Source organism: Lissotriton helveticus, chromosome 4_1, assembly GCF_964261635.1.
Source record: "Lissotriton helveticus chromosome 4_1, aLisHel1.1, whole genome shotgun sequence".
Classification (NCBI taxonomy): Eukaryota; Metazoa; Chordata; class Amphibia; order Caudata; family Salamandridae; genus Lissotriton; species Lissotriton helveticus.
Genome location: NC_136063.1, coordinates 1,526,241,456 through 1,526,267,029, shown reverse-complemented (window position 1 = coordinate 1,526,267,029; position 25,574 = coordinate 1,526,241,456). Strand labels below are relative to the sequence as shown.

General features: G+C 44.7%; 1 protein-coding gene across 1 annotated transcript in view; it reads left to right on the top strand.

Moving 5' to 3' along the window:
- ACSS2 (acyl-CoA synthetase short chain family member 2) overlaps positions 1 to 25,574 on the top strand; it is a 181,375-nt gene that overhangs the window by 68,183 nt on the left and 87,618 nt on the right. Inside the window, exons 5-7 of the mRNA XM_078686275.1 lie at positions 2,372 to 2,444; positions 2,541 to 2,616; positions 14,589 to 14,670. Of these exons, the coding sequence (XP_078542401.1) occupies positions 2,372 to 2,444; positions 2,541 to 2,616; positions 14,589 to 14,670 (231 nt within the window). The remainder of the gene's footprint in view (positions 1 to 2,371; positions 2,445 to 2,540; positions 2,617 to 14,588; positions 14,671 to 25,574) is intronic.

Genomic DNA, 25,574 nt, shown 5'->3' with positions numbered 1-25,574 from the left:
TCTCCTACCTGGCCGCCAAGACTTGGAACTCCCTTCCCACCCCCCTCCGCCTGACCCAAGACCACCTCGCCTTCAGGAAGCAGCTCAAAACCTGGCTGTTCGAGCAGTAGCGGACCCCCCCCCCAGCGCCTTGAGACCCTCCGGGTGAGTAGTGCGCTATATAAATGCTTTGATTGATTGATTGATTGATTGACCCTGAGGCTGAGAGGCAGCATGAGCCACCGAGCGTGGAACAATCGCATCTAAGGGGTGAGCGAGGGGAGGCAATGAGCCCGCTGGTGCAAGCCACCGTTCGTGATGTCACTTCCTGTTGTGACGTCACGAAAGGTGACAGCGTCCCCCCCACTTATTTTTTTAGGACTTGTGCCCTGTTCTACGTTACCCATTGGAATACATCAACCCGCACAAGCTGACCAAAGCTAACTTTATCTTCAGCGCTATGGAGTAACTAAAAGGAGACACAAAGCGCTTTATAAAACTCCTGATTTAATAAATAAATACATATTGTGGAATGCCTAGTTCTTCTCCCTCTGATACTGCGGATCAGCATTAAGAATACAATTCAGCATAGCTCAGTTAAGAGTGACTGTGCGGTAATTGCTCATGATGCAACACTACCAATTAAAGAAGTACCTTTTCACACTGCAACGCATGCTGGTTAAAGTACAATGTAATCAATGCAATAAACAAATCATCTTAGATGTTCCTTGCAACTCCCTTGCTACTTTCTGAGTGGTTGCATAATACACTGCAGTCAAACCGGATCCGCAGTATCTCTTTAAGGCTCACTTTATTACCAGGACAGCTGGGAGTCGAGGGATGCTGACCTTGGTACCACTCCCAGTGATCATATAATTGACTGCACAGCAGGTTTTTAAGTAGCCTCTGCAGTGCAGCTGTACCACTTGTTTGCCTACAGTCTCACATTAATTGTTAGCATGCCTAAGCAGTATCGTCTAGTGAGCAGTGCTGTTTGGTAGTAAGATGTCCACCATCAGAGCCTAAAGGCACATGTAGGACCACGCATCACCTGCCTTGGAGGAGAGGCTTAGCTCAGAAATATACTGACTTCACTTCCCATTCCTGTAGACTTGCCACCTGTTACCAGGAGCTTGGGCCTTAAAGGACCAGTCTATACCCAAAGCAGAAAAAAAGTGTTCATATTCTAGCCATACCGACAGGAGGGGAGAATGGACGAACTCTGTTTTTTCCTGAATAATCAAATTTGTGTCTTCCCCAAAAATGAAAAAATGGCTCAGAGTGGTTTCATGATCATAACATTTTAATCCAATCTCCAGGCTGACGTTGTTTTTATTTCCTAGCATCTAAAGATATACAGTTGTTAATACAGTGTTTACAAAATAGCCTTTGACACTTGCCACTGCTTTTAAAGTATTATAATGCCTCGTGTATTTAGTAATCAAGGGCCATATGTAGGTAATGTTTGTTTTGCGATTCTCAAATTGCGATTTTTGGGGAATCGCAATTAGAGAATCGCAAAACGAAATGTAGGTAGGATTAGCAATTTGTTTAGCGAATCCCACTTATTCCTTATTTGCGAATCGCAAATTGTGATTCGCAAATAAGGAATACCTTCTCATTCATTCCTATGGGCTAGAAGGCCCATAGGAATGAGTTGGAAGACATTCTCAATTAGCGAATCTCTATTAGAGAATCGCAAATTGAGAATGCAACTTCAGGGTTGTAAGGGTGTCAATAGGACACCCTTTTGCACCCCTGAAATTGACATGTGTGCACATGTGGCCCACATACATGCCCTAAGGGCATGTATGTACCTTGAAAAATGCCAAAAAGTGCATTTTTCAAAGAAATCGCAAAATACCACCAACCTGAAGTTGGTGGTATTTTGCGATTCCTTAAGCCAAAAGTCGCACAACTTGGGTGCTCCCTACATTGCATTTAAGGAATCGCAATTTGCGATTCCTTAAATGCAATAGCAATATAAGGAATCACAAAATTTGCGATTCCTTATTTTACATGTGGGTTTTTGTGTGCTACATAGCACACTGCTCTAATTGCGATTGCAAATGCTGAAATTCTGCGAATTTCATCATTTGCAAGCGCAATTAGGCTTCCTACATATGGCCCCAAATCTCATATTAAGTTGCATATAACTTACTCCTCTCCTTGTGGATTCTTTGGCCTTATTTAGGGTTTTGTGTCTACCTGTTTGAGTGCATTATACCTCTATACAGTTGAAGAAGCGGCCTCCACCAATCTCTATGCAAAGCCCTTTGTCAGCTGTGCAATGTGTGGTGCAAGCTGAAGTCATTTGAGGTGTCGAAACCCAGCCTGCGATTGATGAAGACAGTAACCTCGCAAATCCCATTCATTTGGCATTGTCTTTCAGTTTGCAGGATTTTCCTCGGAATCCCTGTGTGAGCGCATCTTGGACTCTCAATGTGCTGTCCTGATTACAGCAGGTACTTACTGTCTATCTGTGGGGTTTTTAAAACGCAGCATTCTTTGTCCCATACAAAGGTGTATTTCTACTTATTCTCTCTTGTTCTCTTGCCTAGATGGGGCGTTCAGAGGAGAGAAGGTTATCAATTTGAAAGAAATTGCAGATGAAGCAATGGCAAAGGCAAAAGAGAAGTATGCTCTTCTTATTTACGGTCTGCGTTTATGGATATTTGTACACATTGCAAACTTGCAGGGTTGCTTTCTGACTTATAGGTGTATGTCTCTGTGAATCCTATTTGAGGGTTGTGTCTGATGCTCAGCAGTACAAGCAATATTTGTTTGTCTGTTCTTTTTTGTGTGGTGCAGCATAAACTGAAATTGGAGAGGGAATGACTGTACAGCCAATACACAGGTTGACAGTAGGCCTGACTGGGTGTGAAATTCCGCTCCGCTCACAGGGTTTTCCCCACTCCACGCTCTGCGTAGAACACAGAGTTCCAAAAAACTCCGCTCCTCATAGCAGAGCGTAGTTTTTTCCTCAGTCGCGCTCGCCGACATTAAGTTGGCGAGCAAGGAAAATCTTACTCCAGACCACCTCTCGGCGAGATTTCTCTATGTGGGTAGTCGCGGATGGCCACTACCGTTTGCGTTGAGAAACCTTCCGTTTGCTCTGAGGAAGTTGCTGCTCGAGTAAAACATCTACTCGAGTGGCGGAAAGAAGCAGTGGCCTCTTGCGCTGCACATGGTGCCTCCAGCACTGATTTTCCAGCGTGGAACAAACATCCGGCGTGAAAAATCAGTGCGAACGCACAACCTAACACACTCCGGTGCTTGCGTAAATCCGCATAGCGCTGCAGAGTTTTGTGGTCACTTCGCGGAGTCCTGCGTAGCAGAACTCAGCGAACTCTGCCCAGGCCTAGTTGACAGGCACACATACCTTCCCTACAATTAGTTAGGACAGCATTTGTTTGTCAGTTGATGAGCTGTCGGGATATGCATAGTGTTGGGAAGGTCTCTCTGAAGAGGACCCAGTTACTAGCCCACAGACTGACTTTCTAATTTAAAGACTCTCTAGTGTGTACGGTTCTTACTCCTAGATTTGTAGTTTGTTAATGATTGCTTGGAGCAGGCTCAGCCACCTCAAACCTTGGATATAGAACCGTGTTGATAAAACGCTTGACTGATGAAGAAAACTGAGTTTTGAAGGCTGATCTTTAACTGAATACCAGTGACCAATGTTTAGGTTTTCACTGCTTACTCAGTGCTTGTAGTCACCATTTTAGTGACTGAATTGGTTTATGGCCTTTGGAGTATTTTACAGTCCTTCTTTAGAGGATGGTTGCAGTGCAGGGCGTACAGTATTGGGTCCAAAGCTTTTTAAGACATTATAAACTGAACCTTTAGGAGATTATTCACATAGGTGAATTTGGTCGTAAATGTATGTTTATAAACAAATGTCACCTTTTTACACCCATCAGGGATTCATAGAGGGGGTTCCTCGGCAGTTGTATAACCGCTCACAGGGTGGGAAATTGGCATTCTAAGGCTTAGCGTGCCATGGAAGCTTGGGAATGCTCCCAAAATCCAATCAATCCTCTTTCCACTTTAGAAAGGGTAATAAATTTACTCTAGCCAAGGGCTAACGTAAGTGTCATACCAGTGTGAGAAGGGGAATGGATCACCCACAAAGTTGCCGAAGAAGGGGTTAGGGGGCACGTTGGGTCTTTCTCCATGGGGAAAAATATTTGCCATAATTTCTCCCCGTGGAGAAATAAATGTGCATGTGCAAAGGAGATCTTGTTCCCCCTCAGTGGAGTTCCACACTGCGGGGATCTCCATGCAATACAAAGAAAAGCCTGAATGGAAAGCAGGGTTGTATTGGGATTAAGAATCGGCACGGGCACGCAAAAAAAAAATCGGCCCACATTTGCATAATCACTCCTCAAATCACTGCTATGGCGTAATCATATAAAAAAAACTTTAGGAGGGGGGTAAAAAAGAAAATGCACGCGTTAGTTTACGGTGGTGAAACAAGTTAGGCCACTTCTACTCAGGCCCCCTGCCCCCACTCAGTATGTGCACACATTAATGGGCCGGCCAGCGAGACAAAGGGAGTGACACCTCTTGCTAAACGGAGGTAATGAGCGCCCATCTGCCGCTAGAAAGGCCAATCAGACACCTACTTGGCCGCTGGCTGTATTCGAACAATGGAAACAGCGCCCAAATGGCCACCCCAGACTGCTAAAAAAAGAGGCCCACAGCAGCACTCAGACACTGGCCCCTCGGGCATTGCCCGAATGCCCGCGTTACCAATCCGACGCTGATGGAAAGTCCTCGAACTTCCAGGGAGAACTCATGGAAAGCTGATGCAGCTGGTGGAACCATGGGCCCCGTGGACACCGCCTGTCTCTGCCGCTTGCAGAGTCGGCACTTGCGACAGAGGGAGCGGGACTCCTGGGGGGAACTTACCATTGCTTCTCTATCTTTACCCCTCTGCTTGTCTGCGGGAGCCGCCGCAGGTGTCTCCTCTCCCGCTTCCTGGCTCTCTGGCGGCAAGAGGCTGGCCGGTGAATGTGAGATGCACGAGACAGTAGCAGTGTGGTTTTGAGTGCGCAGGCATTAGGCCGCGGCTCCCCCGAAGATGGTGTGGAAGCGGCTGTCAAAAGGCTGTTGCGACAAGCACCACGTCGAGGAGGGCGGCGCACAACCACGCACACATTGCTCCCGGACTCCCTGCCAAGCAGGTGCCCTAGTCAAATTTAACAAATGTAATACATTTATCAACTTAATTCATTTATAATTTCATTTATAATCTTTATTTCGGCACAATAGAGCCATAAAAGAGCAGAATAAACTTAATTCAACTAGCGCAACAAGACTCGCACACTCTGGGATTGTGCTGTCCTATCTTTCTGCTTCAGCTGGCTGCTCAGCATAAATAAACTCCTTCGCAACTACCTTTCACCACTTTCCTGGCACGCACTGCTGAAGGCTAAAGGTGGTTCAAGGCCACAATCAAGCAGACAAGCCACGCCAGACGACCGTAAAATTGGGAACTAGGTAGCACATTAGAACACAGAGCCTTGGATAGAAGCGCCCAACAAGCCCAGATTGTACTCAGCGAGCCATGCAGCTAGTGAGCTAGTCAAGACTCCCGTATTGAACATTTCCTGGGAGTATTCCCAAGCGCTACATGTCTGTTGAGTGTGCACTAATCTCCATGGCAAAGCAAGGTGCCCAAAAAGCATATACAAAGTGACTGAAAAGCAGTCGCTGCCAGCACGGATCGGGGGTGGTGGGGTGGAGGTGGGGTGCAGGGGGGGAGGTAAGGGGTTGTAAAAGAAAAAGAAAGAAAAAAAAGCCTGCCTTATCGCTGCGTCTCTCCTCTGCGTCCGGCCGGAACAGGAAGCACCCAGCCTACCCTAAGGCAATCACAACACTGCAATGCAGCGTTGTGATTGATCTGAGCACCGTGGTTCGGCATTCAGACAGGCAGTGGGAGCCTGGGCATGTTCTCCACCCAGGCTGTATTACAGCCTGGGTGGAGAACGTGCAAAGTGCACATGATTGTTTGACTGGCCCGAGACGGTCGGCCAAACAGTCATGCGCACTTACAGTGTGCCACCACTCCTCCCCCTGCTCCTCTGTCATCAGGGCAGCCCTGCCTCACCTGCAAAGCTTCCACAGTAGGAAAAAATAAAATGATAATAACTTTGAGTTATTATCATTTTATTTTATTATCATTTTATTTTTCCTTTATTTTACAGCTGCAAAGCTGTGGGATGACGCTCCTCCACCTTAGCGGAGGAGCCGCCACTGCTATAAAGACTCACAAAGCATAGCAAACAACTATAAGGCAAGCAAAAGCATGATGAAGCTAGACAGCGCAAGACAAAGAACGCAAGCATGCAAATCAAACAACCTGTATAGGGGTTCATGCCATATCAAACCACACAAACAACTGCACAAACAAGCTTCCCCGACTGCACAAACAAGACCTCTTACCCAGACACAAAAGATACAACACCAGTCCACTGTCTTTTGCGACGACTGGAAATTCTCACAGACTTTTTGAAGGTCATAGACGCTCCGCAGAGTTAAGAAGGATGCAGAGAAAAGTTGACCTGAGCTCAGCAGCAAGAGCCACAGCAAGCCCAGCTGCATTAGAAATCATGGCAGTCAGAGGAGACGGAGCAAGGCATCAAGGGGTACAGAGAGGCATGCCAGGGGGTCGCAAGCCAGGACCTCCTTAAGAGTATATCGGCCCAGCCACAACAAATAACCACATACAGAAGTATTTCACAAGGACGAGGGCCATCATGGCTGACATGGCAGACACATGCTGTCCCATGCTGATCACTTTTCGAAAACAACTAAAGACCTGGCCCTTTAATCAATAGCCTCCGTGTCAGCCTTCCTCTGACCTGTCCGCAGCGCCGAGACACCCAAGGGTATTTGCGTGCTTTATGAGTTGCATAAATAAAATGGGGCAATCAACACGGCAGTAATGCCAGAAGGCCCGGAGGAGCTTGAGCCACCCCCTCAAATCACAGAGAGCGAAACCAGTCCAGGCCCAGCCTGGAATAATCAATGATGGTGAAGTTTGCAGAGACCACGTTGGCAGAGACCGCGGTGGCAGAGAGTGCAGTTAGAAAAAAAGTGAGCACACAAAAAACTCATGCAATCAAATCATGACCGAGAGAGTGATAGAGGTCATAGAGCTCTCATCAACTGTGAACACCGGAGACCCAAGCGGAAAAACTACAAAACAAGAGAAGGTATGGGTCTTTCAGGAACAGTGTCCAAAGGAACCTATTGGTGGGCCAAACTCACAATGCTAAGGTCCGAACACAGTCCGTCCGGCATTAACACTAGAATGGCAGGACATCTTAATAGAGGCATTGGTCCATTTGCCAAGTAGCCATGAACTTGGTGCACCTTCTGACCCAGACAATGCAAGGCCCAACCAGAACTGCCCTACCCCCCGGACAAACCGAGGAAGGCGATATGGAAACAAACCAGCGCACCATCCTTAATTGACATGGTACTAAATTCTACCCCGGCTGAGTCAGAACCTCGGGAGGCATCAAGATTGAAGCAACCAGGTGACCATTCCCTGAGCGTTACCTTCAGCAGTGGCAAGGGTCTTGATCTTATGATAAACACCATTAACTAATTCCTACTTGCAGTGGTTAAGGCACGCACTGGACAATACGACAAACTAGAAATCCAAGTGGCGCTAACGCACATGTTGGCACAAAGTGTGCTGACCATTGACAAAAAGCTGGACATACTTAATTCTAAGGTAGACCTTTGGGTAAATAAACATGACGGTACGGACCTGCAGCAAACAATGCAAGCAACATAATTGAAAGGGTGCTCTAGGTTGCCGGAACTACTTACAACACCAAAAACTATTGCAAAGACACTCAGATAAGCAACACACAAAGAGGGAAAACTCCAACCCAAAACAAACCTGGGACAACAGAGAACAGTGCATCTCCCGACTCTGGTGGAACATCAGGTCCCGTGGCACAAATGAGCATGATAACCCAGGGGCCTCCCACCGCCGATAGGCAAAGCATCATCGCGGAAATGATACAAGTCCTGTTGTGTGCATAGAAGATGTGCCTTCAACGAGCAAACAGACAAGAGAGTCCATAGCAGTGATCACAAATGATCTGGCATAGCTTACTTGACACCAAAAGAAAAAACTACGGAAATCATTAAAAACCAATAAAGGAAAAACAAGCTGATTCACACTGCACAAAAAACATCACTGAGTCAGCCACCAGGACCAAGCACCATAGCGAATGAGCGAGTGAACGGAAACGATAATAGACCGGAGGGCTTGGTGAATTACCCAATTTTTGAATTAAACAAAAGAACACCCAAACACTCTTCACCAGCCAAAAAACACCCAAATGAATGGGAGAAAGTGAATCAACTTCGGCTTGCTCCAGCCCAACTTTGCACCTGGATGTAAGATGCAGAAAATAAATTTCGACCCAGACAACGCCACCCATCGCAAATAATTCACAGGAAAAAAACCTATTCACAGGCTGTGACTTTTAGAATCAAAGACATTCTCATTGCGTAACCTACCCTGCACATTGCTGAACTAACATGCAACACATGACTCCTGAGCAAAGAGTAGCCCAGCCAGGCCTAAGAAGAATAGTGGAAAACCAGTCTGCCACACCGTGGGGCAACCCATCCAGGGTGGTGAAGCAGCATCAGGGTTCTAGAAGCCAACAAACGGAATCCTTTGAACAACACCATGAGAGCTACACTACAGGCACCCAACAAACAGCATTAGAGAGGGATGTCGGGTCAGGAGACCAATCAGTCACGCAACGGATAAGCACCACTAGGCCGGCCAAAACCACACTGACTGCCCAACGTCCAAGTCAGCTCCACCAACAGTCCTATGAAAGCCTAAGCTTGAACGGCTACCCTCTGATATCATAAAGATCAAGGAGTAAGAAAGGACCCTCAAATGGCCTCCATATCTGTAGCATTGATTTTCACTCCTGAATTCATAATGAGAGGGCCATGTGACATCCTTAACCAGTCCAACATTTTACATGTTCTAAACAGTATACCCTCACTTTCCTACAGCACATCCGCACATCTGATGCCAGTTAAAATTAAGCACTACCACTGGATCAGTCAAAGAGAATCCACACTGACCGAATGGTCAGATATGGTCGATGCCCGGAATATCGTGGCAGAAAAGGAACAATTTAAGAAATAGGGCATATATATAAATGGTTTTGATACAGAAATATAACCCCCACATCCTACTACAGAGATCACATTGCCCGAAGCAACAAATAGAATCATGTAATGTTCTGAGAGGCACAACGTAAACCATACCCCATTTTGAGGAAAATAAGATCATAGTCCAGCTGACAAGGAGCACAGGTGAGAGAATGTGCACTACAGAGCCGGCATCCCGCACATGCTCGGCGTGGCCTGATTGGATCTGGGTATCATCAGATCATCAAACAAAGAGGCTGCTAAACTCCTAGCCCAATTGGGAAAAAGGAGAAGAACCTTGGAGCCAAGATTAGGATTACAAACTGGAATGTGGCAAGCCTGAGCTCTCTAGTAACTAACAAAAATACTATCAAATTTCTTCACTCTGGTGACATCCTATGCCTGCAGAAAACGTGGTCAACGTTGCCCATCTCCATTCCGGAATTCCAGGCAATCCACCCCGCAGCTTACAAGATAAACCTGTTCAGAAGACCAATGGGTGACCAACTCCAGTTACAGCGGTAAACCTGTACGTCAGTCCACACAGCGATGTGAAAACATTGAATGCCTTGAAGATCACCAACCTGATAAAGCCTTTTTCTACGAGCACCCGGGGGACGAGTGCATCGTGGCCAGAGACTGCAATACTTGTGACATGTCCCGACCCGGGTCAAGGCGAGAGGACCACAGTTGAAACATTATGGAAGCCTGCATCATGGAATTTGAGCTGGACTTAGCCGAACAAAAAGGCTCTGTGGAGGACAAGTCAAAGCCCACCTATAAAAACATCTTAGCATTGGATTATATTTTCTGAAGTAAGAAGCTTCAAATAGGTGCGTAAGCTTGCAAATCCAACACAGAACTGAAAGCGACCCCCATCCAATACCTATTACGGTCAACATGAGAGTGACGATCCATGGGGAATACAATCAGGCAGGCCAATAACTCCCCATAGGCCCACTCATAAAAATAGTTAAATGGGCCCTGCATGCTTGTCCAGATACGTTGATTTATTTATTTTATTTTAATGTATTTATTTATTTGAGTTTTATATAGCGCTGGCTAGACCCGGAGGTATCAGAGCGCTTTACATAAGGAAACAGCATGTTACAAGTTACAAATCTTTCACATTAGGTACAACATGATTACGTAGTCAAGACAGTAATTACTAGCGAGAAAGAAAATCAAGACCCAACAAAAGACCAAGGAGAGTTTTGTGACCACAGGAAGGAGACAGCACCGGAGAAACTAACGAGACATATGTCTGAAGTCCGGCTGGGTAGGCGACGGCCATAGCAGTGTGCCAGAGCCAATCTCCCCTATAGCTGTCGGGGCAGCTCCACCGGGAATCGGCCATGTGATTCGTGCTCAGCCGGCTTAGTGTGAAGATCAGGAAGTGACCGAAGGTCATTGAGTCCAGAGACGGGCGAGTGTAGAAGATGAGGGTGGCAGGATGGGAATGAGGATAGGCTGCCATGTCATAGTCAGGCAGTTGAGTCAGATTGATCTCATGGGGGCTAACATGTGGTCAGGCAAGAGTTTCCGCCCCTGGTGTTCCATTCGGCCGGTCCCCAGTCTCAGGTGGGCATCTGCATCTTTCTGTGGTTCTCAAAGCTGGAATGTTTTCCGTAGTGTGAAAGGGCTATGGGCTGCTGAAGTCTCAAATGGAGCACCCATCGGGGAATAGGGGACGCCTCCCACCGCTACTGTAGAGGGACTGGCTGGTGAGAGGGTCCGGAGTTATCTCGAGGCATTATGTCAGTCACAGGAGCCATTTTGAAGTCAGGCAGCGCCGATTCCAGTTTGAATCCGAGATCGGTGGAATATATACATTGCCCTGGCAATTTACGCCCGTATTTTTGCCTGCCGCAGCACCCAGATAGCCATTGCAATGCCTTCCTGGGTGGCCTGCACCTCTCCCCACGGTGTGCAGCATCGAGGGGAAAATGGCGGCCGCGTCTTCGCCTTATTCTCGCCGATATCACTCACCGGGCCATTGGGCACCACAGTCTTCCCCGTTCCCCTGGGAGTAGTTTGCATCAAGTCAGGTGCTTTCCCGATTGGATTCATCCGCAGCAACTCCCGCTAGAGGATATTTGTGGTGAAATAGGTCACCAGTCACAAACGCTCCCGCACTGAGCCAGCCAGCTGAGAGTGCCTCGAGGCGGAAGGTTACATCCAGCTGCAATGCTTTCTCCGGCGCGGTGAATCACCGACCGCCTAGAGTTTAATCTTGTAAAAATAGATATTGAGTGCAAAAAAGATCTAATCAAGTATCATCATCGTGTGTCGAGTGCGGATCAAAATTCAATGAGAGGTGCAGTGAATGTGATGTTTCAGGACAAAAAGCTGGTCAATGTGTTTGGGCAGTGCCAGAGCCCTATTGAACCTCTCCCTAGAGGTCATAACAGACCCTCTCGTAGCAATGGGTCTAGTAAAAAGGACTACAAATGTGCAAGGCAAGCACGCATCCAGGGAGCAGGATATAGAACAAATCAGAAACATCCTGGGCGCAAATGGTCTCGCCATATCGCTTGTAGCCACATCCTGCCAACTATATCTCAAAGTGGACCTGGGCAGATAAGCCCTAAAGAACATACTAACTAGGCTCCTAACCCTGCAGATATGGGTATACAGATCTCACTGGGAGAATATTTCCACCAAGTCATGGGCATTGCTGGCTGTGCCAACTTCACTCTGAATCGGCTGCACATTTTGGGGCATATTTACAAGCCCCTATAGCCACTTTTAGTGACGTTGTGATGGCAATAGGAACTTATCCTTAGTTACAAGGCAGCGTTAAGTCACTTAACTTGGCTTAGCGCTGCCTTGTAAATAAGGCACCCTTTCACGCTACACTTAGTGCGAAAGGAGAGGGCAATGGGTGCTGTGGCGGGCGTTCCACCGCAACACTGATTGATTTTGACGCTGCCTCCTATTTACAAGAGCAGCGTAAATAGGAGGCAGCTCCAAAATTAAGACCAAGGAAAACCTGGTCTTAAACAGGTGAAACGAGGAGAAATACTTTGTTTCTCCTCGTTTGTGCTTTATGCTTTTTGTCATGGGCAGCACACATGGAAACAGCAAAACGCCAATGCTTGTTTATGTGCAGGAAGGACCACTTCCTGCGCATAAACAATCATTTTTAAAAAAAGACTCTGCAACTTCTATGTGTGCTGCATTAAGCAGCACACATAGAAGTTACAAAACGGTATTTAGACATTGTTATTCTATTAAATATGGTGTCCGCCCTGCGTTTCTAAAGTGACGAAACGTGTTGTTAGCAATCTTGACTTAACGACGCACTTCGCCACTTTCTTGTAAATATGCCCCTTTGTCTGCTGCTGTCCCGCAGTGCTCCATCAGAGGGGACTCCACCTAAGTACTATCTTGTTGTAAAATGGGATAAGAACGTGGCAAGAGGCGCTGGCATACATCTACGCAACAGCCATCCCAGTGGATCTAGCTCGGACCGGGAAGTTCTTTGCTCAAGCTGGAAGGAGCCTGCGCTGTGTCTGCCCACGAATGGGGGGGGGGCAGACAATTCAAATTTCTCAGCACCTCCTTAGAATGCGCTGATAAACTGTTGCAGCACTTGGAAAGAGCTCCCACATCAGGGCAATGTGCACTTTATTGCTGTGCATGCTCACTAAGCGCTTGGCCATCTGGCCTTAGCTTGCGGGAGGAGTTCCTTACCAGGGTGCCATACTCCTTATCACATCGCAGGTTTACACACTAATTAGCATCTGGCTCCCTAGCAAACAGATCGAACAACCAAGCTATATAAAACTTTATTAAATAAATAAATAAATAAAATAAGTAGGTACATGATCTATAAGGCTGCATAACCTGGTTTTGTAACTGCAAGAAATGATGGACAGAATGCTGAATGATTCAAATATTCTCCCCAGTCAAGAGATCTGGGTTACATCCATCGTTCTTTTGCCCACTCTGCCACCCCAGTTTGGGCCCAGCCATATGCAAATCAGTCTTGACCCTGTGCCTCATGGGAACAGTCTAGCCCGTACTGCCAAGCCAGGTCCTCCCTGGACTGGAAACAAGCATCCTGAGACCGGTTTCGGGGTATATCACCCTTCACCAGCCAGGCCAGCTTGAATCCAGTGGCACAGTGAGCAAGGGATCCACGTCTTAGCATACCCATCCCACCTAGGGCGAAAAGTGTAACTGGTTTTAGTACGTGGAAGAGCACATATGTACTGCACATTGCACTTTATTGTACTTTAAACGAGCCCTGCACAATGGCGCAGCACTTTACCAAACAGTTTGTTAGAATTTGTCTATGTTAGCATGCAGATCATAGTTCCCAGCTATTCGTACCCCGTTTATGTAGAGATGCTCTTAAAAGCACCCGGATTGGGCAACTGGCATGCACAACGAGATGGCCGGCCTGTGCATGTCCCACTCTAGCAAGCACTTTAACCGTCAGTTTTATTTGTTGTCTTAACTCCTTGTGAGGTCAATTTTTTATATTTGCATTGCAGGCCTTGCTTTTAGCCCCTGGGCTTCTAGTCTTCTCCATTATTACATGGGGGGGTTATTTTATGGGCACCTTTTTATTCTCAATGGCTTCTGCATGGATTTCGTGTATTTTTACCCTCAGTCGTATTTGCAGTGGTTTTAAGTGACCACACAATAAAGATGATGGAGATGAAGAAAAAAAGAATATGTATTTAAATAGTGACTGGTATATTATTTGTTAGTCACATATATAATGGCACATCACAAGGGGCAAAGTGTTGTTCACTGTCACATTGGTGTATGCATAACAGTAGCTGTAGGTCTCCTGCTTTCCCTTTGCTTGACCGGACGAGAGACCTTCAACTTGGGCACGGGGTTCTGTTCTCATACCGACGAGGCATGTTGGCACATAAATAGTCCTCATCTGCAGCTAACTGCTTGCACAATATAACTCTTGGTATCTCAGTTCTATAAATAAGTTTGCATTTCAGTTCTGTGCCATGGGCGATTTCCAAGCTCTCTGGATGTGCCGGTAGGCAAGCCGGATGGCATTTTCTTTATAAGCCAGTATTACCATGCATACGTAATGGTGCCAACCCACGCAGTCTATGGGCACCTAATGAAGCAAAATGAACTTCTAAAACTGTTTATAAGTTGACATTGTCTCTTCTGTTAAAGAATTGAGTTTCTTGTAAATGGCTTTGCAGTGTTTGAAAGTCTTGGTTCATATAGGCCCAAACAATGGCATGCATATACAGCATAGACTAAAACACCTGATCATATCAGATCTAACCATTCTCATCTAGAGTTACCAATGCTATATTTCTTTTGGGAGCAATGCTATTTTTCCCATGTGTTCTGAAATATAATCTTTTTGTGGCAAAACATGCAATGCACCTTTTTTTTCGTTTTCTTCCATTTAGGGCACAGTTTGATGTGAAAGACTGCATTGTGGTAAGGCATGTTGATGCCAAAGTAAACAACCAAGTGAAAGCTAAACTCCAGGTATGGTCTTAGTGTATTCTTGTATCTTTAAGTAAGATTTTTTTTAACTCTGCTGACAAAAACCTTTTCTTCGGTCTGTCAGTCGGGGACATTGTTACCTTTGGGGCTAAATATTCACTTCTTTAGCGCTCCCTAAAACCTGTAACAGCGATCAGTAGACAAGTTAATTTTTGTAAAATATCTGCCACTCTGTTTCACCCCGTGTACTGTGTTTTTTGTAACTTTTGATCCACAAAACTCATAATATTGTGCTAGATGCTGTGGTCGCAGAATTGCATAATTCCAGTGGCCTTCTCTATAATGTGACTTAAACTGAAGTTGTTTTGGGGGAATAGGTTTATACAAATACATATACCAAACAAAAGTTTGTTATGATTAAGCCACTTACAGGGTCTTTTAGACTCTATTGGGTAGCCCGCTATCCCGAGGGGTAAACAGAATTAGATATTTGTCAAAAGTTCATCTGCCGTTGTGACAAATGCACTTTTCAGCAAAGATGAATGCTGAACAAGGTGGCGCTTTTTTTTGGTCCAGTCAGCATTCTTTTTCCTTTTTTTCAGAGACAACCCCCCAAAAAGGGGTTGGCCTTTGAAAACAAAATCAATGATCCTTATGTTCAAGGATATTTCTGCAAATGTGGGGGGTGCCATTGTATACAGCTGGTGGTCCACTGAAAGTAGAGTGGACATATTGATATAGGAAAGATGGCAGTCATGCGGAAGATGGGCTGCCAACTTTTATTGACTTCTGCTCCAATGACAATCAGCAGGTCCCTCAATTCCAAATGAGATGAGAGAACCGCAAATTTGATGAAATGGGCGAACCGCTAATCCATAGTAGCGGTTCCATTCTGCCTCCCATGTGGTTGTTAATAGTCCTCTTAATCAACGGGAGAAATGTTTTTGACATGCTAATATGTTTGTTGCTGTTCAACAAATCTCTGTGTATTCCTAAAAAAGTATAACTCATTTTGTTTGACCCATAACTGGTTTGTGCTAATCAGTCAAGAGGAGGCAAAGTTAAAGCGAGGATCAAAACAGAATTTCTTCATTTTCGTTCCCATAGGTAGACCCTTCCAATATGCTTTAGCAAATTTAAAGTGTATGTGTTAGGTAGTTTTTGAGATATGTGCCGAAATGGTGCCTAATAAAACAGGTAGGAAGGAGTTAATTATTACATGTTTGAGCTTTTGGTTTGTAGACCAATAATAAATGTTAGGCCATGAACTTGTAATTAAAATTTCGAATAATTCTGAATTGGTGAGAGAGATGTTTTATCCCTTTGTTTTGCAAGGTTCACTAACCATTTGGGCCAATTCATGAATGGTTCACAAACCCTGGCAATCTAATTGCTGACTATGATTAAAATATGTTTGTGGTGACCATCTTTTTGTGACTGTTGGACTTGGCTCTTTTTACAGGGTCATCCCAGAACCTTTTACCTTCCTACGGTATTTTTTTCTGACCTGTCGTTGGTGGTTTTATGACTCTGGGCACTTTACCACTGCGGATCAGTGCTAAAATGTATGTGATTTTTCTTGTAAGCTTGGTAAGATTTGTCTACACCTGTTTGGCATATTTAATTTGCCTGTAAGTGCCTTGTACAGTGGTATCCCATATGCCCTGGGCCTGTAAATTGAATGCTCCTGGTGGGCTTGCAGCGCTGATTGCGCCACCCATCGAAGTAGCCTTTCTAACCTGTCTCAGACCTCTGCCCATGCAGGGCCTGCGTGCACAGTTTACTGAAGCAGTGACTTGGCATGTAAAGTGGTTATCACGCCTGAAACTCCCCTATTTCTACATATAAGTCACCCCTAATGGGCAGGATGCTGTGCAGTTAAAAGGTAACACATGCGCCTTAAGTGTGTGGCAAGTCCTGGTAGTGAGAAACCTCCTATTTGGTTTTTCACTGCTGTGAGGCTGCCCTCACATAGGTTCAGGGCCGGACTGGCTACCAGGCAGTTGTGTGTGCTGCCGAGCTGGGGGCAGTTTTCGTTGATAGGGACCTGCGTGTGAAAAACAAAATTCGTTTTACTTTTTTTATTTCAATGCGCACGCAGGTCCCCATCAATGAAATAGGCCCCCACCACAGAGAAATTAGCCCCCAGCTCGGCAGCACTCACAACTGCCCGGTAGCCAGTCCGGCCCTGCATAGGTTTGCATTGGGGATTCCCTGATATGTGCTTCAGTGAAAATTTCTGATCTGAGAGGGGTAGCGTGACCATGTTTAGTATGTTTGGAAAGTAGTGATAAATCCTGATTGTTGGTGGAAGCAGATTAATTATTAGTATTTTAGATATGCCATTTTTAAAAGTGGGCTTTTCGGTGTGCTTATAAGTCTTTGTGCCCTGCCTGGATGTGTATTGACCGTCTGGTTCTGACTGACAGGGGACAGGAGATGTGTATTCACTCCAGGCAGTCACAAGGGGGGTTGAGGTGTGTCCTGCCTTTCCTGGTGACTCAGCGCTAGGCTGAAAAGACCTTGGCTGAATTTAGAGTAGCAGGAGGAGGTTTGCCCTGCACCTGAATTGGCCTGGTCTGCATTTGGAGTGGTGGTAGGAGTTGCAATTGCACCTGAATAGGGCTGTGCCTGCCTTCCACAATGTTGGCTTTATTAAAATGCTGCCTTTGGTTCAGCAGCTGCGCTGCACCATCGCGGGCAGCTGCCTTTTGGGACATACCTGGGGAATACTTGTCGGGAATACGGCGGGGGTGGAATCTCAACGTAGGCCCTCTGATTCCTGGATGCAGTGGAGTGCCCAGGAATTACGGCATTCCCTGGTGTAGGACGGCAGGTGGCCCAGGAACATACGGTGGAGAGACAAAGTGACTGTATAACCTATAGTATTGGCGGAGATGCGCTCTGGGTATGGTATAGAGTTTATGCCCAATGGTAATAACCTCATCTACTTGCCCTGACGTGATTATGAATCTTGTGTGACATTGTCAGGGTTGCACGATACGTACCAAATTGGATGATTAGGTGTGTTCCCTCATCCCACATTTCATGTGTAAATGGCCATACTAGGAGATGAGGTTGTCGTGTATTCCTATAGGTTCTGAATCGATCCCCCTATTCCTGACCCTATTCTGGTTAAACTAACTATCAAGTTAACTAACAGTCAGCCCATGAGGCAAGACAAGCCCCCATGATGCAGATACCGTTATCTGACGCAGTCACACTACGGCACAGGAACGTGTTATCTGATTAGGTCATAACGCTTGAGATCTAATTAGACAAGCGACATTCCTCCAGCCCCTGATAAGGCATACAACGTTCTCATAACAAATCAAACCTATGACAACCTGGAAAATCCGTGCGGCCATTGTTTTGATTTCACAGAGAACTTTAGTAAAGAATGTGCTAACGAGCAAGTCGTATGACATCTTTATTGACGTATCTATGTCCATCCTTACGTCAATCTCGGCACCTTTAAGGTATAAATATTGCCGATCTTGCCCTATGCAAACACACGCGTGGTGACAAGACGGAGCAGCCACACTTGCCGAAGCCGAGAGCAGAAGCAGACCCCGCTGGCAGCAGCCCCGCCTTCCTGACGCGCTGAGAGACGCGCTGCTATCTCAAGCCGAGAGACCCAGCACCGGCGCTTCCGGGTAGCCCTCGCAGGCAGCCTGGAATATCGAGACCAGAGAAAGAGATACCATTCCTCATTCATCCTAAATTCCAGGTACAGAACTGAATAACCCCTCACAGGGAATTCTTTAGTTATTCACTTGGCAAAAACAAACTTAACTTAAAACTGTAACTTTCTATTCCCGCCCACGCATTAGACTTAGGTCAGGTACACGGGGTAGGCGTATTTAGAAACACCAGTTGAGTACGTTTAGTCAAATGTATATGTGTATGTAAATATATTTTAATCATTTCAAACATCATATGGCTCAGAAACCATATCAATGTTTTTACAGTATTATTTTATACTATTGCTTTTAATGTATGCACTTTACTTAACTATAAGTATTGCAATAATATCGATCCATTTCTCATGTATGAGAAAAGAGACTGATCAATAAATAACACCTTTTTATTGAACACGCCCGTCTCTTCCTTTTCTCTACATTCTGATGAGACTAAGAATGCACGTACTGACTGAGTAAAATAATTGCCTTGTGCTCACACGACTCTCGAGATTGACTCTTGATTAGGGGAGAGCAAAGTTGTCATGTTCTATGGTTGTCAGAAACTAAATCCCTTCTTGTCTAATCAGGGAAGTTAATTCCTCCTTGAACATTCGAGAAAGTTTCTAGCGAACTCTGAGCTACGCTGGCAAACCCAAAAATTAAGTCTAGTATCGACAGTAGTAGACCTAGTTAACGTCTGGTCTAGGCCTTTACTGCTGTAGGTATTATTCCAATGCGCAGAGCCTATTGGGAAAATAGGAGCTACACTACATGGCGCCCAACGCGTTTGGAAAGGGCGATAAAACTAACGTAAGACATTTAGAGTAACTCAGTCGTGCTTTCTCACTCAGACCCCTTTTCCCATTGTACTCCAAAGACGTCTGGAGTGGGTGAAAGGTTATATCCTCCAAAACCTCGCAGGAGCGAACTCCTATGTATGGTTCTTGGTATAGTCAACGTTGAAGGATACACTGTTCCAAAATATTGTGCATCTAATCTCTGTTTCCATAAAGAAACCTGATCTGCAAACAGCTATAATACCATCCGGTCAGTAAAATGACTGAAAGTGATGATGAAAGAGAAACAGTTAGATTAGCAACTGAACTCGCAGATGCTGATGCTACCATGCAAGCAGCAGACCCGAATATAACACTCATTCCGGTCATTAAAAGGAGATCTATAACCCTAAAACTTATAGAAAATGGACTGACACCTAGAGGTGGCACAGTCATATTCGTAATCGAGGCACACGAATATCGGCAGACAGAGGTATATTATTCATGGATACATTTTCCAGCAGCTAATGCTGTAACAAAGTACTTCCACTATTACAAAGTAGAGGAACCTCCTAATGAGTACACTCCTCCAAGAGCATTTGCTCTTATTTGATGGCGCCCTAATACATAACAATCACATTACAAGGCTCGGTCCTTTAGGAAGACCAGGAGCAACGTGGCCGGTCTTAGCCGGATACACACCACATCCAGACATCGAAAGAATGCCTGCAGCAGAGCTGTTAATACAGCTAAAACAACTACTAAAAATTCATAGACAATTAGTTCAGTATGTAATGCGGACTTCAACAATTCAGCCAGCGATTAAACTTCTACAGCTGACCCCTCACCAGGGGAACACAAATAAAATTACACCACAGAACATCCAATCCTGCCTAGGTAAAGTTCCAGCTAAACGGGAACAAATACCATTCTGGTTGGCACAGAAAATTACCCAAATAGAGGCGGTGTTTCCTGACACCACCCCGCTAGAAAAACACAGGATTCTGACTATATGTCTCCCAATGGGAATCGCACCACACATTGAGGACTGTGACACTTGGGGTACAGTCTTTGCTTCCATCTACACAAAAACGCACGGTGTTCCATCCATTTCGGTAATACCAGATGTGCTAAAACAAATTCAAGATGAATACGGTCCAGAACCTGCTTTAACTCTTGGTATGAAATTACTGAAAGACTTCAAGCAGGTCTCGGCTATATTATTAGCCAATATAAAAGGTGAAGCAGCAAACGTGGCGATCCGCCAGAGGTTAAAAGAGACAGATATAGCAGACCAACCAGCTGAAATTTCCAGAATCATAGAAAAATCCTATGAAGAACTAGGCAGAGATAGTCTAGGTGGAATACCAGTAAAACCGCAACTGACTACAAGTCCAGAAAAAATATTTTTTAATAATAATTCACCAAAAAAGAACTGGGATGGAAACAAACAATCCAATCCTAAAGAAAAGAAATTCCAGTCCCGAGGGAGGTCTCCCAGGCGAAGAGAGAAATCTCCAAACCAAAGACAGAGGTCACCGCAGAGTGACCCCTCTGGGAATAGATATAACCTTAGAAATAGGGATAATATTAAAAAACCTGATAGATATCAAGACATTGATACACGTCCCTCTCAATCTTTTCAGACTTCCTCGCAGAAATCGGAAAGAAGAGGACGATCAGAAGAGCACGCCAAGTCCAAAGACAAGGAACCTGCTCAGCTAAAAAAGAAATTACAATTTCCAAAAAAGAAGGTAGCCAGTATCAAGGTAGTTAACAATGCCGAGAATACGGAGGACACAACTGAAAAACGGAGAGTGGGCGCAGACAATGCTAGACAGCGCAGCAGAGGTGAGCATAGCTCGCAAAGTCCTTATGAATCATCTGGAGACAGTGGACACGAATGAATATCTTCAAGTGGAAACTGCAGACACCAGAGTTAGCAAACCCCACAAGATATACGAGATAACATTACGTATAGAGGGAGATAAGACTAGGAAAATAAGGGGACTATTTTGGGATAATCTCTCCAAGGGCTATGATATCCTTCTAGCTGAAAAAGACTGGCCACCAGAATTTGTCAGGGAGTGCCCTCATGGCGAAGAAGTAATTATGCCTGCCTTCTCGAATCAAATCCCGATTCATAAAAAATACACACTTGCTAGAAAGTGGGCAGTGGCCTTAGCACCTGCTTTATATAACAATCATGTAGGATGGGATGAGGATTCTCCTCACAAAATCCAGTTAAAATCACAACCTACTGCACAAAGGCAGTACCCAATTAAGCAAGAAGCTAAAAAACAGGTAAATGAAATACTAGATCAGCTAGAATACCAGGGGGTGATTGAAACTTGCACCTCACAAATGAACAATCCTTTGTTTCCGGTCTCCAAACCAGACAATTCATATCGTCTAGTTTTGGATTACCGACACCTTAACACATGTTGCAAAACCTTTGCAGTGCAAAACTCACACAGTGCTGCACTAATGAATAACATAGTGCGCAAAAAATACAAAACAACCTTGGACATCTCCAATGGATTCTTTTGTCAAAACATAGCACCAGAGAGCAGATATTTAACTGCATTCTCAGTAAATGGCACTCAAAAACAATTCTGTCGGTTAGCCCAGGGGTACAAGAACAGCCCGGGGGTATTCTCAGCGAGAGTAACAGAATTACTACAACTATATGATGATGAAGCATTATCCTATGTCGATGACATTTACTTAACAGATGATGACTTGGAGACTCACTTGAAAAGGGTGAACACCATAATACTTGGGTTCGCTGCAGAGGGTTACAAATTCAACTTCAAAAAATCCAGAATTGCCCATCTGACGGTCCTATTCTTAGGATATGAGTTATCAAGTGAAGGCAAAAGCCTGGCAGACAATTTCCTAGAGAAATGTGCCGTAATCCAAGCACCTAGAACACTAAAAAACTTACAGTCGATTCTAGGTTTCCTAAATTTCGGAAGAACATACATTGCAAATTACGCAGAAAGGGTCAAACCCCTTTATGATCTAATTAAACCAGACTTTAAAAGATCCAGTTGGACTCAAACACACACAGAAATTTTGAGATCCTTACAAACAGACATGCTAATTAAAACAAAATTAGAAACACGTGATAACACACGCAATCTTGTGATTCGAGTCATCCCAGGGAGATGCGGATTCACATACCTGACCTCTAATGAGGGAGAAAAGGTACCAATTGCATTCAAATCACACTTGTACACTAAGGCTGAAATGAAATTTAGCCCAACGGAAAAAATTCTTACAGCAACACAGACAGCTATAGCAAAAGAACGAGCCCTGGCACAAGGTAAACGAATAGTAATCGTGACACCAATACCAGCCTTAGAGGCGGTAACAAAAGCAAGCATTCCAAATGCTAAAGCACTCCATCCGAGATGGATACAATGGGCTAACTCTCTTGCTGCAACAGACGTGGTGTACGAATTTGACCCTTACTTAAAAACACAAGAATTTCTCCAATATGAATTTGAATGTCCTACGCCAACCGAAATTCTGCCTCTAGATCACTACGGCTGTATAATATATACAGACGGATCAGCACAACCCGCAGTAGGGGGTAAACAAGCTTACAGTGCTGCGTGCGCGATTGTTAAAGGTCGTTGGCACGAAGGGAAATTTAAACCAACCCTCACTAAAACACAATCCCTAGGAGATTGTACAGCTCAGCGAGCTGAACTACTAGCATTCAAGATGGCGCTTGAAAATACCGATCGAGAATTCCCCACACTCATAGTGTGCGATTCGTATTATTGCGTTCAGTCTTATAATGAATACTTGCAGATCTGGCTTCAGAACGGTTTCAAGGATGCGAAAGGTGGCACAATCAAGCATAAAATGCTCTGGGAACAAGTAGCTCTTTTACAAAAAGAACTACCAAAGACTCACGTGATACATACACTGAGTCATCAACGTGATGGCGTTCACGTTGCAGGGAATTCATTGGCTGACGAGGCCGCGAAGGCAGCTGTGCAAACGGCTTCCGTAGCTGCCGTCACCCGGTCAAAAACAAAAATAGACAGCGAAATATTACAAGCTGTCAGCGCTTCAGAAAAGGATTCGATAGAACCACTCCCTAAAGGCTTTCCAGTAAAATACTCATACATAACTGATGCAAACAATGTTCCTTTTGCTCAAATCCCTGGAGTGGGGGAGAGGGCAATTCCAAACATGGAACATAGGTTAGAACTAATAATAGCGGCACACGAAGGGCTTGCTTCTATCCATGCTGGCGTCTCAGCCACAGTATCATTATTAAAACAGAGATACTGGTGGCCACAAATGAGAAGACAAACAAGGAACTATGTTCTAGAATGTGAAATATGTCAAAAAATGAAAGTATCAACGGTGAGACGTCCAGCTCAGACGCCCCTTCTAATCTCGGATAAACCATTAGCCTGTGTTTATCTAGACCACTGCGGTCCCTTACAAAGGGATGGTAACTATAAATATATCTTGGTTGCAGTGGACTCATGCACGAGATTCATATGGATGTGGCCCCAGCGAACGGCTGACGCCAGAACTGTTATAAAAGATTTGCGAGTCTTTATCGGCACATACGCAATTGGCATGCTGCATTCGGACAATGGTCCTGCTTTTAGCTCTCGGGCTTATAAGGAGGCCATGGTCAGCATGGGCGTGCAATTGCGGTACTCTTGTCCATTTCACCCTGAGGGGAACGGAATTGTTGAAAGAAAAAACCGTGACATAAAGCAATCTATAACGGCAAAGGTATTAGGTTCGGGAGCTGGGTGGGTCAAACATCTAAATAAGTGTCCAACGTAGTCTAAATAACTTGCCAAGAAATTCTCTGAAGGGATTCAGTCCGTACGAATTATTATTTGGAACTAGGATGATGATCTCTGACCTTGATAGTCAGACTTCAGTGGTGAAAGAAAAAACCTTTGATGTCAAAGACCGTTTGGCTATTTTGCAGGACTTAAACAAAACAAGAAAAGACCTGAGCAACATACAGTTGAAACAACAACCAACAACCACTGAAGAATCACCACCTGTCCCAGCAAGACCTGTCTGGATTCCAAAAGTCGGGGATCTAGTCAGGGAGAAGATCGCGGTAAAGAAGGAATTTGGGCCTTCCTACAGAAAAGCAGTTCCTGTCTTGTCTGTCAACGGGACAAGATCAGTTGTACTACCGCCACTTGCTGGAAAAAAGGAGAACCGAGTTGTATCCATCGACCTGGTAAAACCACAACATGTGGCCGATAACAAACGGTAGGCCAAGTGGACTCCCAATAAGTAGCAGAACACCAAGGTTTGCTACCAGCACAGAGGTCCTATCAAAAAGGCTCATCACATTCGAAACGCCTGCAGAAGAACAAGAAGGACTATGCAACAATGCAATAGAACTCAGACCTCTGAAAACCCAAATAAAGACATTTAGCAGAGACACACCAATCTATACTGAAGTACCAAGTGAAAATGCAAAAAACAAAAATCCTGAACCAATTGGAACAATTGACAGAACTGCATCCGGTTACTTCATCAACTTCGATGATTCCTCTGACGGCTTCAGTGAATCAAAGACACAGCCATCATCAAAATCCTTTAAAGACAAAGCGAAGGAACTTTTGAAACAACTGAAAGAAACATATCTGATTTCTCCATGGATTGAATTTTGGGTGGGTTTTGGTGCATTTATCCTCATACTTTGGCTCATCATGGTATTTACTTTGGGACGCTTCATTGAGGGAAAATATGCTAAAATGGACACAGCAAGTCAGAACATCAACTTGATCCTCAAACCACACACATCTTCACACGTCGAGAAAAGAGAACTTTCTTCAGAACTTTCTTCAGCCAACTTCACAGCCAATCCGATACCTGGTGGGGTAGCCTGGGACAACACTGACTATGAAATTTATGGTCCGGTCGAGATCCTGAAATATCCACACCAAATCAAGATCTCCTTGAGTGATTTTGCAAAACCAAACTCATTTGCTGATGATTGGGACTTCGAAAGCATTAACAACATGATGTCTGACTTAGTAATGTCTGCTAAATTTACAAAACATGATTATTTGCAAGGTTCTACAAATTATGATAGTATGTATTGCTATAACCATTATGGTAACCATTTTTTACATAAATCTGCACAACCTAGAAATGTTTTAAATTATAATCAATGGGAACATTGTGCTACACCTCCAAAAGGGAGCTCTAGAACCGTGTATGACAAATATTCATATTTTTCAGGTTTTAACACAAGTAATGCTGAAACATTTTATTTTAAATTGTCAAACAAGACAGGGATGAAAACCATGATAACCAACACAAAATTGATTTATTCAGACTCATTCTTTGAACAAATGAATACTTTTGGATTTGATTATTGGGACAAAAATGTTGATTTGAAAAGTGTTTGGGGTACAAAAGAATGGCAAGTACAGGGTATAGAAGCTTTGTTTAGAGCCTGCATGATCCCAGAACA